General features: G+C 37.8%; 1 protein-coding gene across 2 annotated transcripts in view; it reads left to right on the plus strand.

Moving 5' to 3' along the window:
- TMOD3 (tropomodulin 3) overlaps positions 1–15,172 on the plus strand; it is a 59,629-nt gene that overhangs the window by 15,410 nt on the left and 29,047 nt on the right. For both annotated transcript variants that reach the window (XM_090270604.1, XM_090270603.1), the window contains exons 2-3: positions 8,893–9,085; positions 13,886–14,042. In XM_090270604.1, the coding sequence (XP_090126730.1) occupies positions 8,960–9,085; positions 13,886–14,042 (283 nt within the window). In that variant the 5' untranslated portion in view covers positions 8,893–8,959. The remainder of the gene's footprint in view (positions 1–8,892; positions 9,086–13,885; positions 14,043–15,172) is intronic.

Below are 15,172 nucleotides of genomic sequence, written 5' to 3' on the forward strand. Positions count from 1 at the left end.
AGTAAGAGGCTGAAAGTGATTGATTGGCTTGCAAAGGCAAATTGTTGAATTTTTTTTTTATTACTTCTTGTTAAAATAGCTGGAGAAAAATCATCCCTTTCTATGTTTGTGGGAACTTTAATTTTCAACATTAAACACATAATTAATTGCACAGTGCAAGCATATACAGCAGGTCCTTGAATAACATTGTTTTGTTCAACATTATTTTCCATATAACATTGAGAAGGTAATGCAAGAACTTAACTCTTGTTTATATCAATTATCCTATTGGTAAGATTGGTTTCATTATATTAGTTTTGCTTAAAGCCACAGAACTTATTAATGACATTAGGTGAGGACTTAGTGTATTTAAATCTTTTTTGAGGTATAATTCAGAGGAAAGGGAGAAAATCTCAAGCAGGCAGTTTAATACATTTTTTACTTATGTATATATTTGTGTAACTACAACCCAGTTTAAGATACAGCATATTTTCATCACTCCAGAATGTTCTCTTGACATCCCTGCCTTATCAATACCTCCTAATAGCTATTTCCCCTAGGTTAGTTTTGCCTGTTCTTGAAGTTTATGTACATGAAAGCATGTAGTATGCATTCTTTTATGTCTAGCTTTTTATATTCCTTTCAACATAATGCACACGAGAGTCATTCAGGTTTTTGCACTTACCAGCAGTTGATCTTTATTACTATATAATCTGTTTATGACTATTCCACAATTCATTTGTGTATTATCCTGGTAATGGACATGTTAGTCATTTTCAGTTTGGGGATATTATGAATAAAGCCCGAGCGAACACTTTGTACATATTATTTTATTAAAATAAGTAAGTATTTCTCTATATAGCTAGGAGTGAAATTGCTGTGCCATTGTGGTACAAGTTGTTAGTTTTAGTACATATTGCCAAATAGTTTTCCAAAGTGTTTGTATTAATTTGCACTTCACCAGCAAATTTTGAGAGTTTCAGTTGCTCCACATCCTTGTCAACACTTCAGCTAGGCCTTGAAGAATGTGTAGGGCGTTGATTGAGGGCAGAGGTAGGTGAGAAAGAATGCTTTTGTTCTAGAAACAGGGCACAAAAATAAAGGTGTAGAGACCTAAAAATTTTATATTTGGAGTATAGGCTGTGTGATTGGGGAGCAGCTGGAGATAATATTGGAAAGCTAGCTAGGACCAGGTTGTGAACTTTTTATTTTATGCTGAGGACCTTGGACTTTATCTTCTAGGTTAAGGGTTTGCACATTTCTTCTATAAAGGGTAATTTAGGGAACATTTTAGGTTTTGTAGACCATCTGGTCTCTGTTGCATTTATTTAACTTTGCCATTGTAGCAAAACGGGCAGCCATGGACAATACATAAATGAATGAATGTGATTGTGTCCCAGTAAAACATTATTTACAAAAACAGGTAGCAGGCAAAATTTTGCCCACTGACACTCTCGTTTGCCTAATCCTGTTGTAGATAATATGACTCTGTATAAGGTTTTTGAACAGAGAACAACGTTGCACGCGTTCATTAAAGAGAGAACAGAGAAGGTCTGAAGACCCTGAGCCTGCCCTATTGAAGTATTGATGAAATGGAAGTAACACTTAATGTCTCAGTGAAATGAGATTGCTGAGAATCAATCTGAAAATTGAGAGAGTCCTGAAAGTCTAGTGTGAAAAATAAGGAGGACTCTAGAGATAAGTAATACATGAAAAGGAGGTTGGTTAATGGGGTGAAAGGTTTTGGCCCAGAATATTCCAGGAGTTTCCCGATGTTTCTGAGTATGGCCCCACTAACTAAGTCAAGTGAAGCAGTGGCAGAGTGAAAAGGAAAGCATACCGTGGCAATAGCCCCTAGAGACTTTGGGGACTAATTTAACCAGGTTTTTTGGCCCGTGGGTAGGACAAAGTATGCTGTCACAAGAGCATGGACCTAGTTATCAGGGTGGACATGATGTAAGCTTTCTAGAGCAGACAGAGGATCTCATGGTACACTTCCAGACCTAGGCCCCTCGGGAGTGTGTTAGAAATGCAGATCCTCAGCCCTGTCGCAGACCCGCCAGTCAGGAGAATGAGGGAGAGGCCTGGTCTCTGGGCCTCAGCAAGCCCCTGTAGGATTTCTAAAACTTGAAAACTTCTACTTCAAAAAGTGAGTAAGGATAAAGAATTAAAAAGTCTGAACATAATAGAATTTCAAATTTTTCTACTTCCTAACATCTGGCAAAACTAGCTTTTGCTTATATACAAACTTCTTGCATACATATATATATAATGACTGTGAGAATATGATACTTAAAAATATATATTCCTGTGCTGTGTAAATTATCTTTGTTACTTTTTAATTGTATTTTTTACATTAGCTTGGGGATTTTAAAAAGTTGCTGTAGACACAGGATAGATTTAAAATACTTCTAGCACATTGGATTTACTTCTTCATCATTCAGAATTTGTTCCCTTTCCAGTAGACAGATGTCAGAGCACAAGCAAACAAGGACAGGTTCTCCTCTCCCTAGGACAGAAAGCAAAGCAAAGCACTGTTTCCAGAGCTTCCCTTCCTGAGAAGTTTCTGAGTTTTTCCTGCTACACTTGGAACATTTTCAGTACATAGACATTCCTCAGTAGAGGCGGAGAGCTGAGAGAATCTGAGAACGTGAACACCTGTTGAAAGAACGCTACTGTTAAGTTTTGAGTGACATTAGATAGGATGAGCATCGGTTGTTTGCTTTTGATTGAAGCTTCTGGGGAACTTTAGTGTATTACCTGGAATTTCTTGCCCTTGACAAAATTTCAGTATATGAATCTGAAATGGCATTCTGTTGCTTTCTAAAGGATAAAGCAAGCCAGTTCCTTAAAGAACACTTAAAAACATTTTCATAGGAAGCTAAGAGTTGAAAGAAAATGGAAAAGGTTATTTTTATATATATAACTGATAAAGATTAGTATCCAGAATATAAAATAGCATCTATTTAAAAGAGGGGGTAAACAGCACAGTAAAAAAATGGGCAACAGATTCTTCACAGAATAAGGAACACCATTAGCCAGTGAATAAACATATGAAAAGATGCTCAACCTTATCATAATTCAGCAAAATGCAAATTAAAACCACAGTGAAATATAATTTCACATTCACCAGAATGCCCAAACCTGTTAATGCCATCAATTACAAAAGATGAACAACATGAATTGTTATGTACGGAATCTTCTAGGAGTATAAGTTGAAAACAGTTTGACATTACCTAGTAAAATAAAGTATAAGCATACCCTTTCCCAGTAATCCCATGCCTACGTTTGAATAATTTTGAGAAACTATTGCACGTGTATACCAGGAAATAAATAACAAGATTGTTTATGTCAGAAAAACAGAGGAGAGGAAGGCTACAAAACACTCAAATATTCATTTATACAATTGAATACTATATAGAAAAGAAAATGAAAAGACATCAACTCAAAACAATCCTAAGTGAAAAAAGCAAGTCACAGAAGGATACATACTACATGAGCCCATTTATATAAAGTACAAAAAAAATAAAAAGATAAAATTAAAACTAAGGATATGTAAATTTATGGCAGAACCGTAGAGGAAAGCCAGAGAATAAGTAGTTCAAAATTCAGTACAATGGCTGCTACTTTGGGGAGGGGAGATGCCACTGGCAAGGGGAACCTGAGGGTATTAGTAATGTTCTCTTTCTGAAGATGGGCAGTACATTCTTAGGCATTCATTTTATTATTTTTTTTAAGGAATAATATATAAAGATGCTTTGTATGACAGATTTTACTTTGGATTAAAGAATGATTATTGGAGTAAACTATTTTAGTCACTCCAAGGAATATCATGTTTCTCACCTATAAAACCTGGGTGGCATGCGTGTGTGTGTGTATACACATTTCAAAATACATATTTATATACTTAAATATATATGTAATATTGCCTTTGTTCCTAATATCTGATTCCTGTCATGTTGTCTATTACAGTGCCTTTGAATTTATGGCACAGGCTGGGATACTTTTGAGAGTAAAGGGAAGAGAGTAAAGTATTTTTTGAAATATTGAGAAAGAAATTGGCTTTATCATATACAGTCATGTCCTGCTTAACAATGGGGATAAGTTCTGAGAAATGCATCTTGGACAATTTCATCATTATGTGTACATCACAGAGTATACTTACATAAACCTGGGTGGTACAGCCTCGGCTATATGATTTAACCTAGCTCCTAGGCCACAAGCCTGTATAGCATGTCACTGTACAAAACAACACTTGATTAAATAAAGCACAAGAAAACTGATGCAATCAGGAGATGTAATAAATAAAAGATGGGTGAGGCACAGCACCGCATACTGTTTCACAGCAAACCTTTTTTAAGTAGAAAGAATATACTCTTAGAATAATATAGTATAGTAAACACATAAACCAGGAACATAGTTGTTCATTATCATAATCAGGTATTTATGAACTAGATATAATTGTATGTGCTATACTTTTATGCATCTGGCAGTATAATAGGTGTAGATTTGTTTACACCCGTATTACCAGAAACACAGAGTCATGTGTTGGACTACGCAGTACAGGGCTACAATGTCACTAGGTGATAGGAATTTTTAGCTCCATTATAATCTTATGGGACCATCCTTATATGTTCAGTTTGTTGTTTATGGCACTTGAGTGTACTATAAACTTCCAGAAATAATATTAAACCACATTGAAAACATTTTTATATTGATTATCCAAACATTAAAAATAGCATAAAGTAAATAAATAATAACTCTTTGTACATATTCTTACACTTTTATCAGTTCCTTGCCTATGTCTGTCTTAACTATGTCATTGGTATTTTTATGAAAGGAGTGTTTCTTTACAGTGTGGTCTAATCTTTTATATTTTCCCCTGAAATTGCATGCCACCTTTTTAAAAATTGCATTTTATGGTTAATATATTTTGAAAATGCTGCTACCTTCCATTGACTCTTCTCTGCAGATTGTATTATATTTTATTGATTATACTGTTCCAGTTGTCCCAATTTCCCCTCCTTTGCCCACTTCCACCCTGCACCTCTCAGTCCCTCAGTCAATCCCAACATCATTGTTCATGTCCAGGGGTCATGTATATAAATTCGTTGGCTACTGCATTTCCTATACTGTACTTTACATCCCCATGGCTATACTGTAACACCTATTTGTACTTCTTAATCCTTGCACCTTTTCCCCCATTTCCCTCCTTCCACCTCCCATCTGGCAACCATCAAACCGCTCTCCATATTCATGATTCTGTTTTTGTTCTTCTTGTTTGCTTAGTTTGTTTTTTAGATTCAATTGTTGATAGATATGTATTTTTGCCATTTTATTGTTCATAGTTTTGATATTATTTTTCTTAAATAAATCCCTTTAACATTTCATATAATACTGGCCTGGTGATGATGAACTCCTTTAGTTATTTGTTGTCTGCGAGGTCTTTATCTGCCCTTCCATTCTAAATGATAGCTTTGTTGGGTAGAGCAATCTTGACTGTAGGTCCCTGTTTTTTATGACTTTGAATATTTCTCATCAATACCTTCTAGCCTGCAAAGTTTCTTTTGAAAAGTTAGCTGACAATCTTATGGGAGCTCCACTGTAGGTAACTAACTGCTTTTCTCTTGCTACTTTTAAGATTCTCCCTTTATCTTTAACCTTTGGCATTTTAATTATGGTGTGTCTTAGTGTGGTCCTCTTTGCAGTCATCGTGTTTGGGACTCTGTGCTTCTTGAACTTTTATGTCTATTTTCTTCACCAAATTAGGTAAGTTTTCTTCAATTATTTTTTCAAAAAATTTCCAATTTCTTGCTCTTTCTCCCTCTTTCTGGCACTCTTATGATGTGAATGTTGGACTGTTTGAAGTTGTCCAGATACTCCTTATACTAACCTCTTTTTTTTTTTTTTTTTTAATTCTTTTTCTTCTTGTTCTGATTAGTTGTTTTTTGCTTCCTTCTGTTCTATATCACTGATTTGGTCCTCAGTTCCATGCACTCTACTGTTGTTTACCTGTAAATTGTTCTTTATTTCTGCTAGTGTAGCTGTTGTTTCTAACTGGATCTTTTTTATCTATTGAGGTCCTCACTAAGTTCCTTGAGCATCCTTGTAACCAGTGTTTTGAACTCTGCATCTGATAGATTGCTTATCTCCCTTTTGTTTAGCTCTTTTTCTCGGATTGTGATCTGTTCTTTCATTTGGGCCTTGTTTCTTTGCCTCCTCATGTTACAGCCTCCCTGTGTTTTTTTCTATGTATTAGATAGACCTGCTATTACTCCTTGTCTTGGTAGTGGGGCCTAATGTAGTAGGTGTTCTGTAGGGTCCAGTGGCACAGCCTCCGCTATCACCCACACTGGGTTCTTGAGGTGCACCCTTCTTGTGGGATGAGTACATCCTCTTCTTGTAGTTGAGCCTTGATTACTCTTAGCAGGTCAATGGGAGGGATTTACCCAGGCCAGTCAGCTGCAAAGACTGGGTGTGACCACTAATCAACCTTTGCCCTCCGTGGAGGATCAGCTGTGCAGGCTCAGGGTGGTGGTGCTCCAACGTGGTCTGTAGCTGTCCACTGGTGTCCAGTCTCTGGGATATCTGGATGGTGTAGGCCAAGGTCAGCCCCCACCTCTGTTCTACCTGGAGCCACCCTGCATGACGGATAAAGCAATCTGAGATGGCTGGTCCTTGTGCTGGGCTTGGAGATTCTCAGGGAAAGCCCTCCCATGAATATAGGCTGGCTGCTGCTAGTGCCAGGGCTGGTGCCATGTAACAAGAGGTGTGGGGACTGGGGGTTCACTGAGGCTGGCTGTTGCTTGTTAGAAAAAATTTAGGAAGTTGTGAAGCATGAGCCAAGACCAGCCATTCATATGTAGAAGTCACGGTTAACAGTTTGGGTGGTCTCTTAAGTTCGATGGGTTGGAGTCTCGGGATCTCCACGGTGGGGCCACCTTTGTTAGCCATGTTGATGCAGTCTCAGGTATGATACCTGCCTGCTGGATCTGTGGGAAGAGGGCTCAGAAGAGGGTCAATGGCATCACCGACCCATCTGTCCGGGAGAAAGCTGTCCCCCCAGCTCCTGCCTTGATGCCAGACACTTCACTTCCTCCCTACATGCCACTGGTGCCTTTTAAGCTGCTACCCTGGTGCTGGAGCTCAAATGGAGTGAGTCTGAATAATTCCATGTGTGGGTTCTTTAAGGGGAACTGCTTGAGACTCCAGAAGTTTCTTCCACTGACTCAGTCCCTACTGGTTTTTGCAGCCAGAAGTTGTGGGGATTTTTCTTCCTGTCACTGGAACCCTGGGCTGGGGGGCCTGCTGTGGGGCTAGGTCTCCTCATTCCTGAGATATCCCTCCCAAATTTTTATCCACCACTTGTGGATGTGGGACCAGCCCATTCTACATCTCTGCCCCTCCTACCAATCTGGATGGATGTGGTTTCTTTAATTCTGTAGTTGTCAGATTTCCATTCAAGGTAAGTTCTGACAGTTCTGAGTGATGGTTGTTCTATATTTTAGTTGTAATTTTGATGTGGTTGTGCGAGGTGGTGAGCCATGTTTACCTAAGCTGCTATCTTGACCGGAAGTCCTCTCCCAGACTGTATTATTTGTAATTGAGAAAATACACTCTTAGGATAGTTAGTAAGCTTGCTTTCTTAAAGTTGGAAGTACAAAGTGGAGGTTTAGCAAACTTAGTAGTGACAACAACAATAATAATTTTTTTAACGGAAGAATCCAGGGTAACAACTAGACCTATGAGGTTCCAGTAGAACAGGTGTAAACCAGATCTGTCTTGAGCAATTACCAAAATGCCTGCTTTTTAATATCTCCATAAGCACAATTCTGTTAATATGCTTTTTACTGGACTCAGGTGGTTGCTAGTCAAGTCATTAGCTGACAGACCCCTGTGGTGAACGTTCTTTCTTAGGAGTTGAAAATATATTAATTAAAATATTAAGTTGGGAAAACATGGGAGAAGGAAATAGTAAAGAAAATATATCTAAACCTTGAACTACTGGGCGTTTTGCAGCCAAGAAGAATTTTGCCAAATCACTGACTGTAGGGATTATTTATTTATAATAGGAACATTTTATGAGACAAATGATCCACATATATTGCTAGAATTTATAGAAGTTCTTTAATTTTCCTTCATACTTTTTGTGGAACTTACGTTAAGTATCCTTTCCTATAGAACAGTCCTGTGGTAACTGGAAAGATGCTGGTTATTGAGTCACCTCATAGCTCTTTGGGAGTGATCCACATAGTAAGGAAATGGTGATGGTCTTTTCCAAAATCAGGTTCTCCTGACCAACCTTGCCAGTTAGTGGATGACATAGCTCAGAATGGTTTTGTGTATTTTACTGAAATAGTTTCAGAATGCTGTATTTTTTCCTTTAAAAGTTTCTTTAAATTTTTTTTTGATGCACGTTCAAAAAAATTTTTTTTTGCAATGGCACGAGGCCACACCTCCCATGGGGAGTGCATTAGTATCCCCCCCTGTATTACTATTGAGTCAGAAAATAATGTTCTTCTAGTAAAACAACTGTACCTTAAACACATTATTCTTAAGCAAAGCACCCTAGGAGCAATCATTTGAAAGTCATTGATGGAAAAAATTGTATTTTAGTACAATTTATAACTTCTTTCCCCTTAAAAGTCACTTATCAGAAAATCTAAATCTATCAAGTAGACATTTTAATGGGTTTGAATTTTATTCTCTCCTCCCCCTCTTTTTTCCATTTATTTTTGTTGTTGTTAACAAAAGACAAAAGGTAAAGGCATTGAATGAACTATAGAAAAGGGTGGTGTGTGATATATGGTCAAAAAATATGTGAGCTGTGGAAATTACATTTCATTTAAACTAATAATAAATCTAAGTAGGTAGAGATGATATTTTAAATGTTTTTGTTTCTTCTCTCCATAGATTTAAGAAAAAGAAAAAGTCACTTCTGACTCTATTTAATAGTAATAACTCAGTGACACAAGAAACGATGGCACTGCCATTCCGGAAGGACTTAGAAAAGTACAAGGACCTGGATGAAGATGAGCTCCTTGGGAATCTATCAGAGATAGAACTGAAACAGCTGGAAACTGTTCTAGATGATCTGGACCCTGAGGTAGGTGCTAGCTAATGAAGAAAAACAAAATAATTTTTCAAACCCTTTGAAACTCAGTAGCTGCCTTTGAGCAGTTAGCTTTTGCAGGACTTTTCATTGGGACCCTTTTATTCAAATGAACTTTTTGCCTCCTCTCCACTTCCTTATTTCTACTTCCATGTCTTTACTGACATGACTGTTCCAACCCGCTTTCTTCAATATCCTTATTTTCAAACAGCTCAAATTTTCTCTACTGAAAGAAATAGTTTCTCTCTGGGCAAGGAGCAAGGTTTTTGGCAAAATGCAGCAGATGATTAGCTCTTTGATGTATGCCAACGTCTGTGCCTCTTCAGAGTTTATCTGTACCAGATGGCTACAATGCAGAGTGTATCTGGAAGGTTCTTGTGACTTTGAATCTAATTGGTACCTTTCTGAAAGATGCCGACCAAATTGAATACGTTTCTAGTCATTGGTGTACTAGATCTAAGTAGGCTCTCAGCAATCCTACAATCCATGTGAGCACACCTGAATATATGTATATATGTTCTAGTTTGCAAAATAGAAGTCATTTGTCTTATAAATTACACATGCTAAAGTAGAGACCCTTGACCCTTGAATTAACATTCCCGGGTCTGTATTGGTGGAGGAGAAAGGCAGTGAGGGGAGAACTCGAAAGTTATGGCTATTTAACCTGAAGGTGATGGTTTCTAGGCTTCTTTTCTATACCAAGTTTCTTTATGCCAAGACATGATTTTTAGTGCCTTTTAGGATTAAAATAGTTTGTTTTATAAAATTGTCCTTGTTGCTACTACATATTTGTTTCTTGCTGGGATGTTTTTGATTATTCATTGAGAGTACAGTTTTATTCTCAGCATTACTTTAGCACTTGGATAAGGTATCGGTACCGTCGATCAAATTCCTTAACCATAATTGTTATTATAAAAAAAGTTTCCAGTACACGTAAATCTGGGGGAAGACTTAGAATAACAGTGCTGTTTTGATCATGTCTCAGCATTACCATCTATGTGCAGTTCAACATGTTAGACCTATTTGAAATCAAATGGTAATCCAAGCTTTCTCAGCCTTAGCACTATTGACATTTGGAACTGGATAATTCTTATTGTGGGGCTGTCCAGTACATTGTAGGATGTTTAGCAACACCCCTGGCCTCTACTTAACTACAGGCCAATACCATACCCGCCTGTTTTAAAACGCACCTGGGATTTTGTTATAATTAGGTGTATGGTAAGATGACAGACAGGGAGGCAACTGTTTTGAAAAAAAGAGTTTATTACTTACAATAGAATAACAATTAAAAAGTTTTAAAATAAATGCGTTATAAAATTAAAAATTAAAAAAAATAAAATACTTTAAATCCTTTTTTTTTTAAAGAGTTGATTACAGTTCCCAACAGCAAGAGCTACACCAGGCCATGCAGGGCCATATGGGGGAGGCACCCAGGTTGGTCAGGAGGCAGAGGGAGCAAGGAACAAGCAAGGCTCTGAACCTTTGTTGTGGTTTATAAGGGAAGTTAATTGTGAGTGGGGTAGGCAGAGTAGGCAAAGTATGAGCAAGTTTAGGATTGGGTGGTTTGAATAAATTTAGTGGGCTCTGGAGTATAGGAGTAGTTTCTCATTGTTCAGTACCTGGCCCTGGGTGATTTAGGGCAGGGAAATACTAGTTTGGTGCTTGAGAGATAAAGGAGGTGGTTGGGGTATGGACTCTGGATTGGTTGGTTTTTATATGAAAGGCACATTACCCTGAGGAATTAGCTAGCTAATTCAGGAGGAGGCAGTCTCTTCAGGATTAGCAAGGCCCCAAGATGTCAAGGCATCATAAAATAAAAAACATAATTATGTTTTGACAACCAAAAATGTTTCCGGACATTACCAGTTGCCCCCTGGGGGATGGAACCACCACTGGTTGAGAAACATTGATGTTTACGGGTGGAAAACAAAAGTTAAGTGAGTAGCCTCAGTTACTACAATTAGCAAAATAACTTAGATTCCTCACTACCTGATTGATCCCTAGCAGAGTCTAGTGGTCTTTCTTTAAACTCCAGTGAGTCCCCTGTAACTCATGCTCTGTGCTATAAGTCTAAAAGCTGATGGTTTACATTTTCTTATTTGCAAATACATGCCTGCTTTTTGTATGGGAATTCTTGAGTTTTAATCTCTAGGTATGTTTTGCAAATTCTCCAACTAGTTGAAACTCCCCCAACCTCAAATACTGTACTGTTAGTTGAAACTGGAAGAATAGATGTTTATTGACAACATGCCACTTGTTGGGTGAGGTGTTTGGAGAGAGTGCCATTAGGGACCAGGTAAGAAAAGAAGAGGGCAAAGGCTGTAGCAGTCAGCCAGAGAAACACCACTGTAACCTATAAAGTCTCAGAAGGTAGATAAGAGCAGAAGATCAGGTATCATGCCTTGTTATATTTTGGAAGGCTATGTAATGTTTAGTGGCAGTCATTTTAATGATATTTTTATCTTCTTAAGTAATTATGATCCATTAACTTAAAATATACTTGTGATAAAGCTTTTCTTGGGTTTGTAACCTTGAAAGCTAATTAGCTGTCATTTTATTTTGTGATCTAAGAGATTATTTAAGGAGCTAGGATTCCAGCTAACATATCACTTAAAAGTCATATGTTTCACATGGGCTTGAGCGGGTGGGTGGAATAAAGCCACTCTATCACTGCCACCATGAAATAGCAGTGTGTACATGAATGCCTTTTTGATGGCTAAGGGAAATAACTTTTATCAATTTGTCTTAATGAGCATTTTTCTTTAAAAGTATTCTCAAATCTTTATTCGGTAAATATTTGGGTGAGGGATGCAGCCTGTAGATCTTCAGTACTGCTTGAGGCTTAGGGATGTGAGTGAGTACAACAGTTGTGGTCTTGAGTGGGGGGAGTTAGACGTTAATCAGATAATCGTGCCATGTTGATATGAGCATAGAATGGGGAAGTCAGGAAAATCTTTCTTTGCGGGGAATGGAGCTGCGGTCTGAAAAATGAGTAGCAAATAAGGATGGACAGGGCATTCTAGGGAAGACCTTGTGGTAGGGGGAGGTATATGGCAAGGGTTAAGGGAGGAACCAAAGTTTGGTGTGGCAAGATCGAGAGGGTGTGAGGTAAGGCGAGGGGTAATCTTGTGGGGTGGGAGGGAGGGGTAAAGAATATCAGGAACTGATTCTGGAAGACCAGTGGGAGGCTAATGTGATGTTCCTTCCCAACTTGGATTATAGTTTAGACCAAAGTAGTGGTGTTGGAAATGGAGAAAATTAAACAGACTTATGAGTTTTTTAAGGGAATAAAAATGGATAGCACTTGATGGTTGATTGGAAATTGGTTCTTCATGTGTCACTCTTGTCTTGCTTTCAGAGTTTGAGGGTAGAAATCTCGTGTTTCTTTTGTATGTTCCCATGGATAATTTTGTGTTACAAAACATACCTGGTGCGGGCTTAGGGATAGACTTCCTTTGTGTTTCCTCTTTATAGGTGAGCTTTCTGTGTAACGCATATCATTATATGAGGAGAACACAAAGGTGAATTTTATGAAAATTATGATGGATCTCAGCAAATGGCCAAAGTTGAAGTACTATATTTTCTAGGTATAAAGTGAATATTTGTTATTATCATTATCCATATAAGATCACCCTTTATAACAGCCATAAGATACAGCGTCACTGCCAATATTGGGAGGTGTTGCGAAAGAGGGTTGGCTCTTTGGTGTGACTTCTGGCTGCCTCCCATTTTCAAAGCAAAGGAATAGTGAGACAGAGCAAGGTCACCTCTTTGGCTTTTGAAAAGAAGAAGGATGGAGCTCACGTTGTCTAGTCACCACTTGCTATTCATGGGCTTAGTGAAAATTCAGAGTAGGGACTACAGGAGACAAGTTTAATTCATCATCTCTCGCCCCTCCTCCATGCTCAGTCACTCCCTATACTCAAGAGGACTGTAGTCATGTGGAAGCCCAGGGACATAACTCTTGTCCTGAGTGTCTCAGGGTGCCTTGGTGCATGAGTAGCAGTGATACTGGTGGCTGCAAACACATCCTAGTGGTGATATATATGCACATACATACACATGGAAGTTAAACCTCTCACATTGTGTTTAAACACAAATAAACATTCACCTCTTGTACCCTACTGTGTGGTATACATGTTTTTATGATGAGGATATCTTCACAATGGAGTACAAGTCATTATGAAGAACTATGATATATATAGTCATTTAACATTCTTTTGTAATGGAATTATTTTCTGTGCATACATATATACTGAGCTGCTTATTAAGCATTAAAAAACTATTTTTTATTACTGTCCCAGGACATTTTAAAAGTAAAAGGGTGTTCTTGCTAATAGAAGAATACTATCTAAAGAAAATGTGTTTGTGCCTATTTCAATAGTAATGTAATGAATACTTCCTAATTTAAAAAAGAGGACTTTGGAGCCTTGGCTGATATGGCTCAGTGAGCACCAACCTGCGAACCAAAAGGCCGTGGGTTTGATTCCCAGTCAGGGCACATGCCTGGGTTTACGTCCAGGTCCCCAGTTGGGGGCATTTGAGAGATAGCCAGTTGGTGTTTTTCTCCCTCTCTTTCTCCCTCCTTTCTGCTCTCTCTCAAAATAAATAAATAAAATATTTTTAAAAACAAAGTACAAAAACTTTGGAACACTTACACATTGAAGCCCTAAAATCCTTTAATGAAATGTTTAATGCCTACATCACATGTAATTCTTTATTTGAGTAATCTATGCAAGCATATAGCATTAGCATTCTTGGTGGTCATAATGGTTGATTCATTCTCTCTGGCAGAATGCCCTTCTGCCTGCAGGGTTCCGACAGAAGAACCAGACCTCAAAGCCTGCCACTGGGCCATTCAATAGAGAACACCTTCTGTCATATCTGGAGAAGGAAGCTTTGGAGTATAAGGACCGGGAAGACTATGTGCCATACACTGGAGAAAAAAAAGGTAAACACAGAATTTTGAAATCATTTTTTAATAGCACTTGATTTTTCTTTTTATAGGCAGGTTTGGAGACAATCATATTTTTAGAGGTATATCATTGATAATCGTAAAGAATGATAGTGTTGACTTCAATTGTTAGGTAATTTGGGCATTTTATTTATATTTTTCATCAACTTCGCCAATAAGTTCCTTCTTGATTATTTGTTAGGTTTTATTACACAGTGATTCAATCAACACTCTTTAGTCTCTACTATGACAAATATTGAAAGTGTACTGAACTAAAATTTTTAAATCAATAATATATTATAGAACAGAAATGATGTCAAAGTGCTGCTCTCTTCTAACTCCTGTCTTTACGGTGGAATGCCATAAAATAATTCAGACACTATTTCAAAGACCCTTTGTAAAGGATATTCTGTAACCTTCCTTAGTAATTCATAGTGATAATTGTCAATATTTTGTAATCATTATTTTCAGAAAATTTTCCTAGTCTAAGTCCTTCCCATTGCAGATTTTGACTTTAGGTAGTTTCAGTAGAGCCCAGGTATTAACTATGTTTTTTAAAAATAACACTTAACATGGCATGGATTAAGTTTTTCAGCTTTCAGTACAGGTTGGACTAAGCAGCCAGATTCTTCTTACGCTCTTATTTAGGATACCATGCATGGGCACTGGGGAGGGGTGGGAGCAGTAACAGAGCTGAAGATGAGCTCTTTCAGACACTGTTTTTACGTCTGACTCCTTTAGTGGTATGGGCAGGAAGAATGGTTAGAGCACAGTGCTTTCTCCTAGTGAGGTGTTAGCTTTATATCTGCAAAGGAGGCCCTTCTCACAGTTCTGTCATATGGCTACCCCTTAGCTGTAAGGGAAGCTGAAAATTTTATTTTAGCATTCCCACCTTTGTAGTAGAGTAAGACTAGTAAATGACTTTTGAGTATATTCATAAGGTCTACATCAGGCCTTTTAAAATGATCTATAATTCCCAGCCCCTCTACTCTTTCTGTAGACCCCCCTCTCCATTTGTAGTTGAGAATCACTGTCTTCGCTACTTGCATTAGTCATGGTTCTCCAGAGAAACAAAACCAGAAGCGTAAGTGTGTAAATGTAAGTGTAAAGCAAGAGAGAGTTATTTT

Source organism: Furipterus horrens, unplaced genomic scaffold (assembly GCF_987537825.1).
Source record: "Furipterus horrens unplaced genomic scaffold, mFurHor1.1.pri manual_scaffold_3, whole genome shotgun sequence".
Lineage (NCBI taxonomy): Eukaryota > Metazoa > Chordata > Mammalia > Chiroptera > Furipteridae > Furipterus > Furipterus horrens.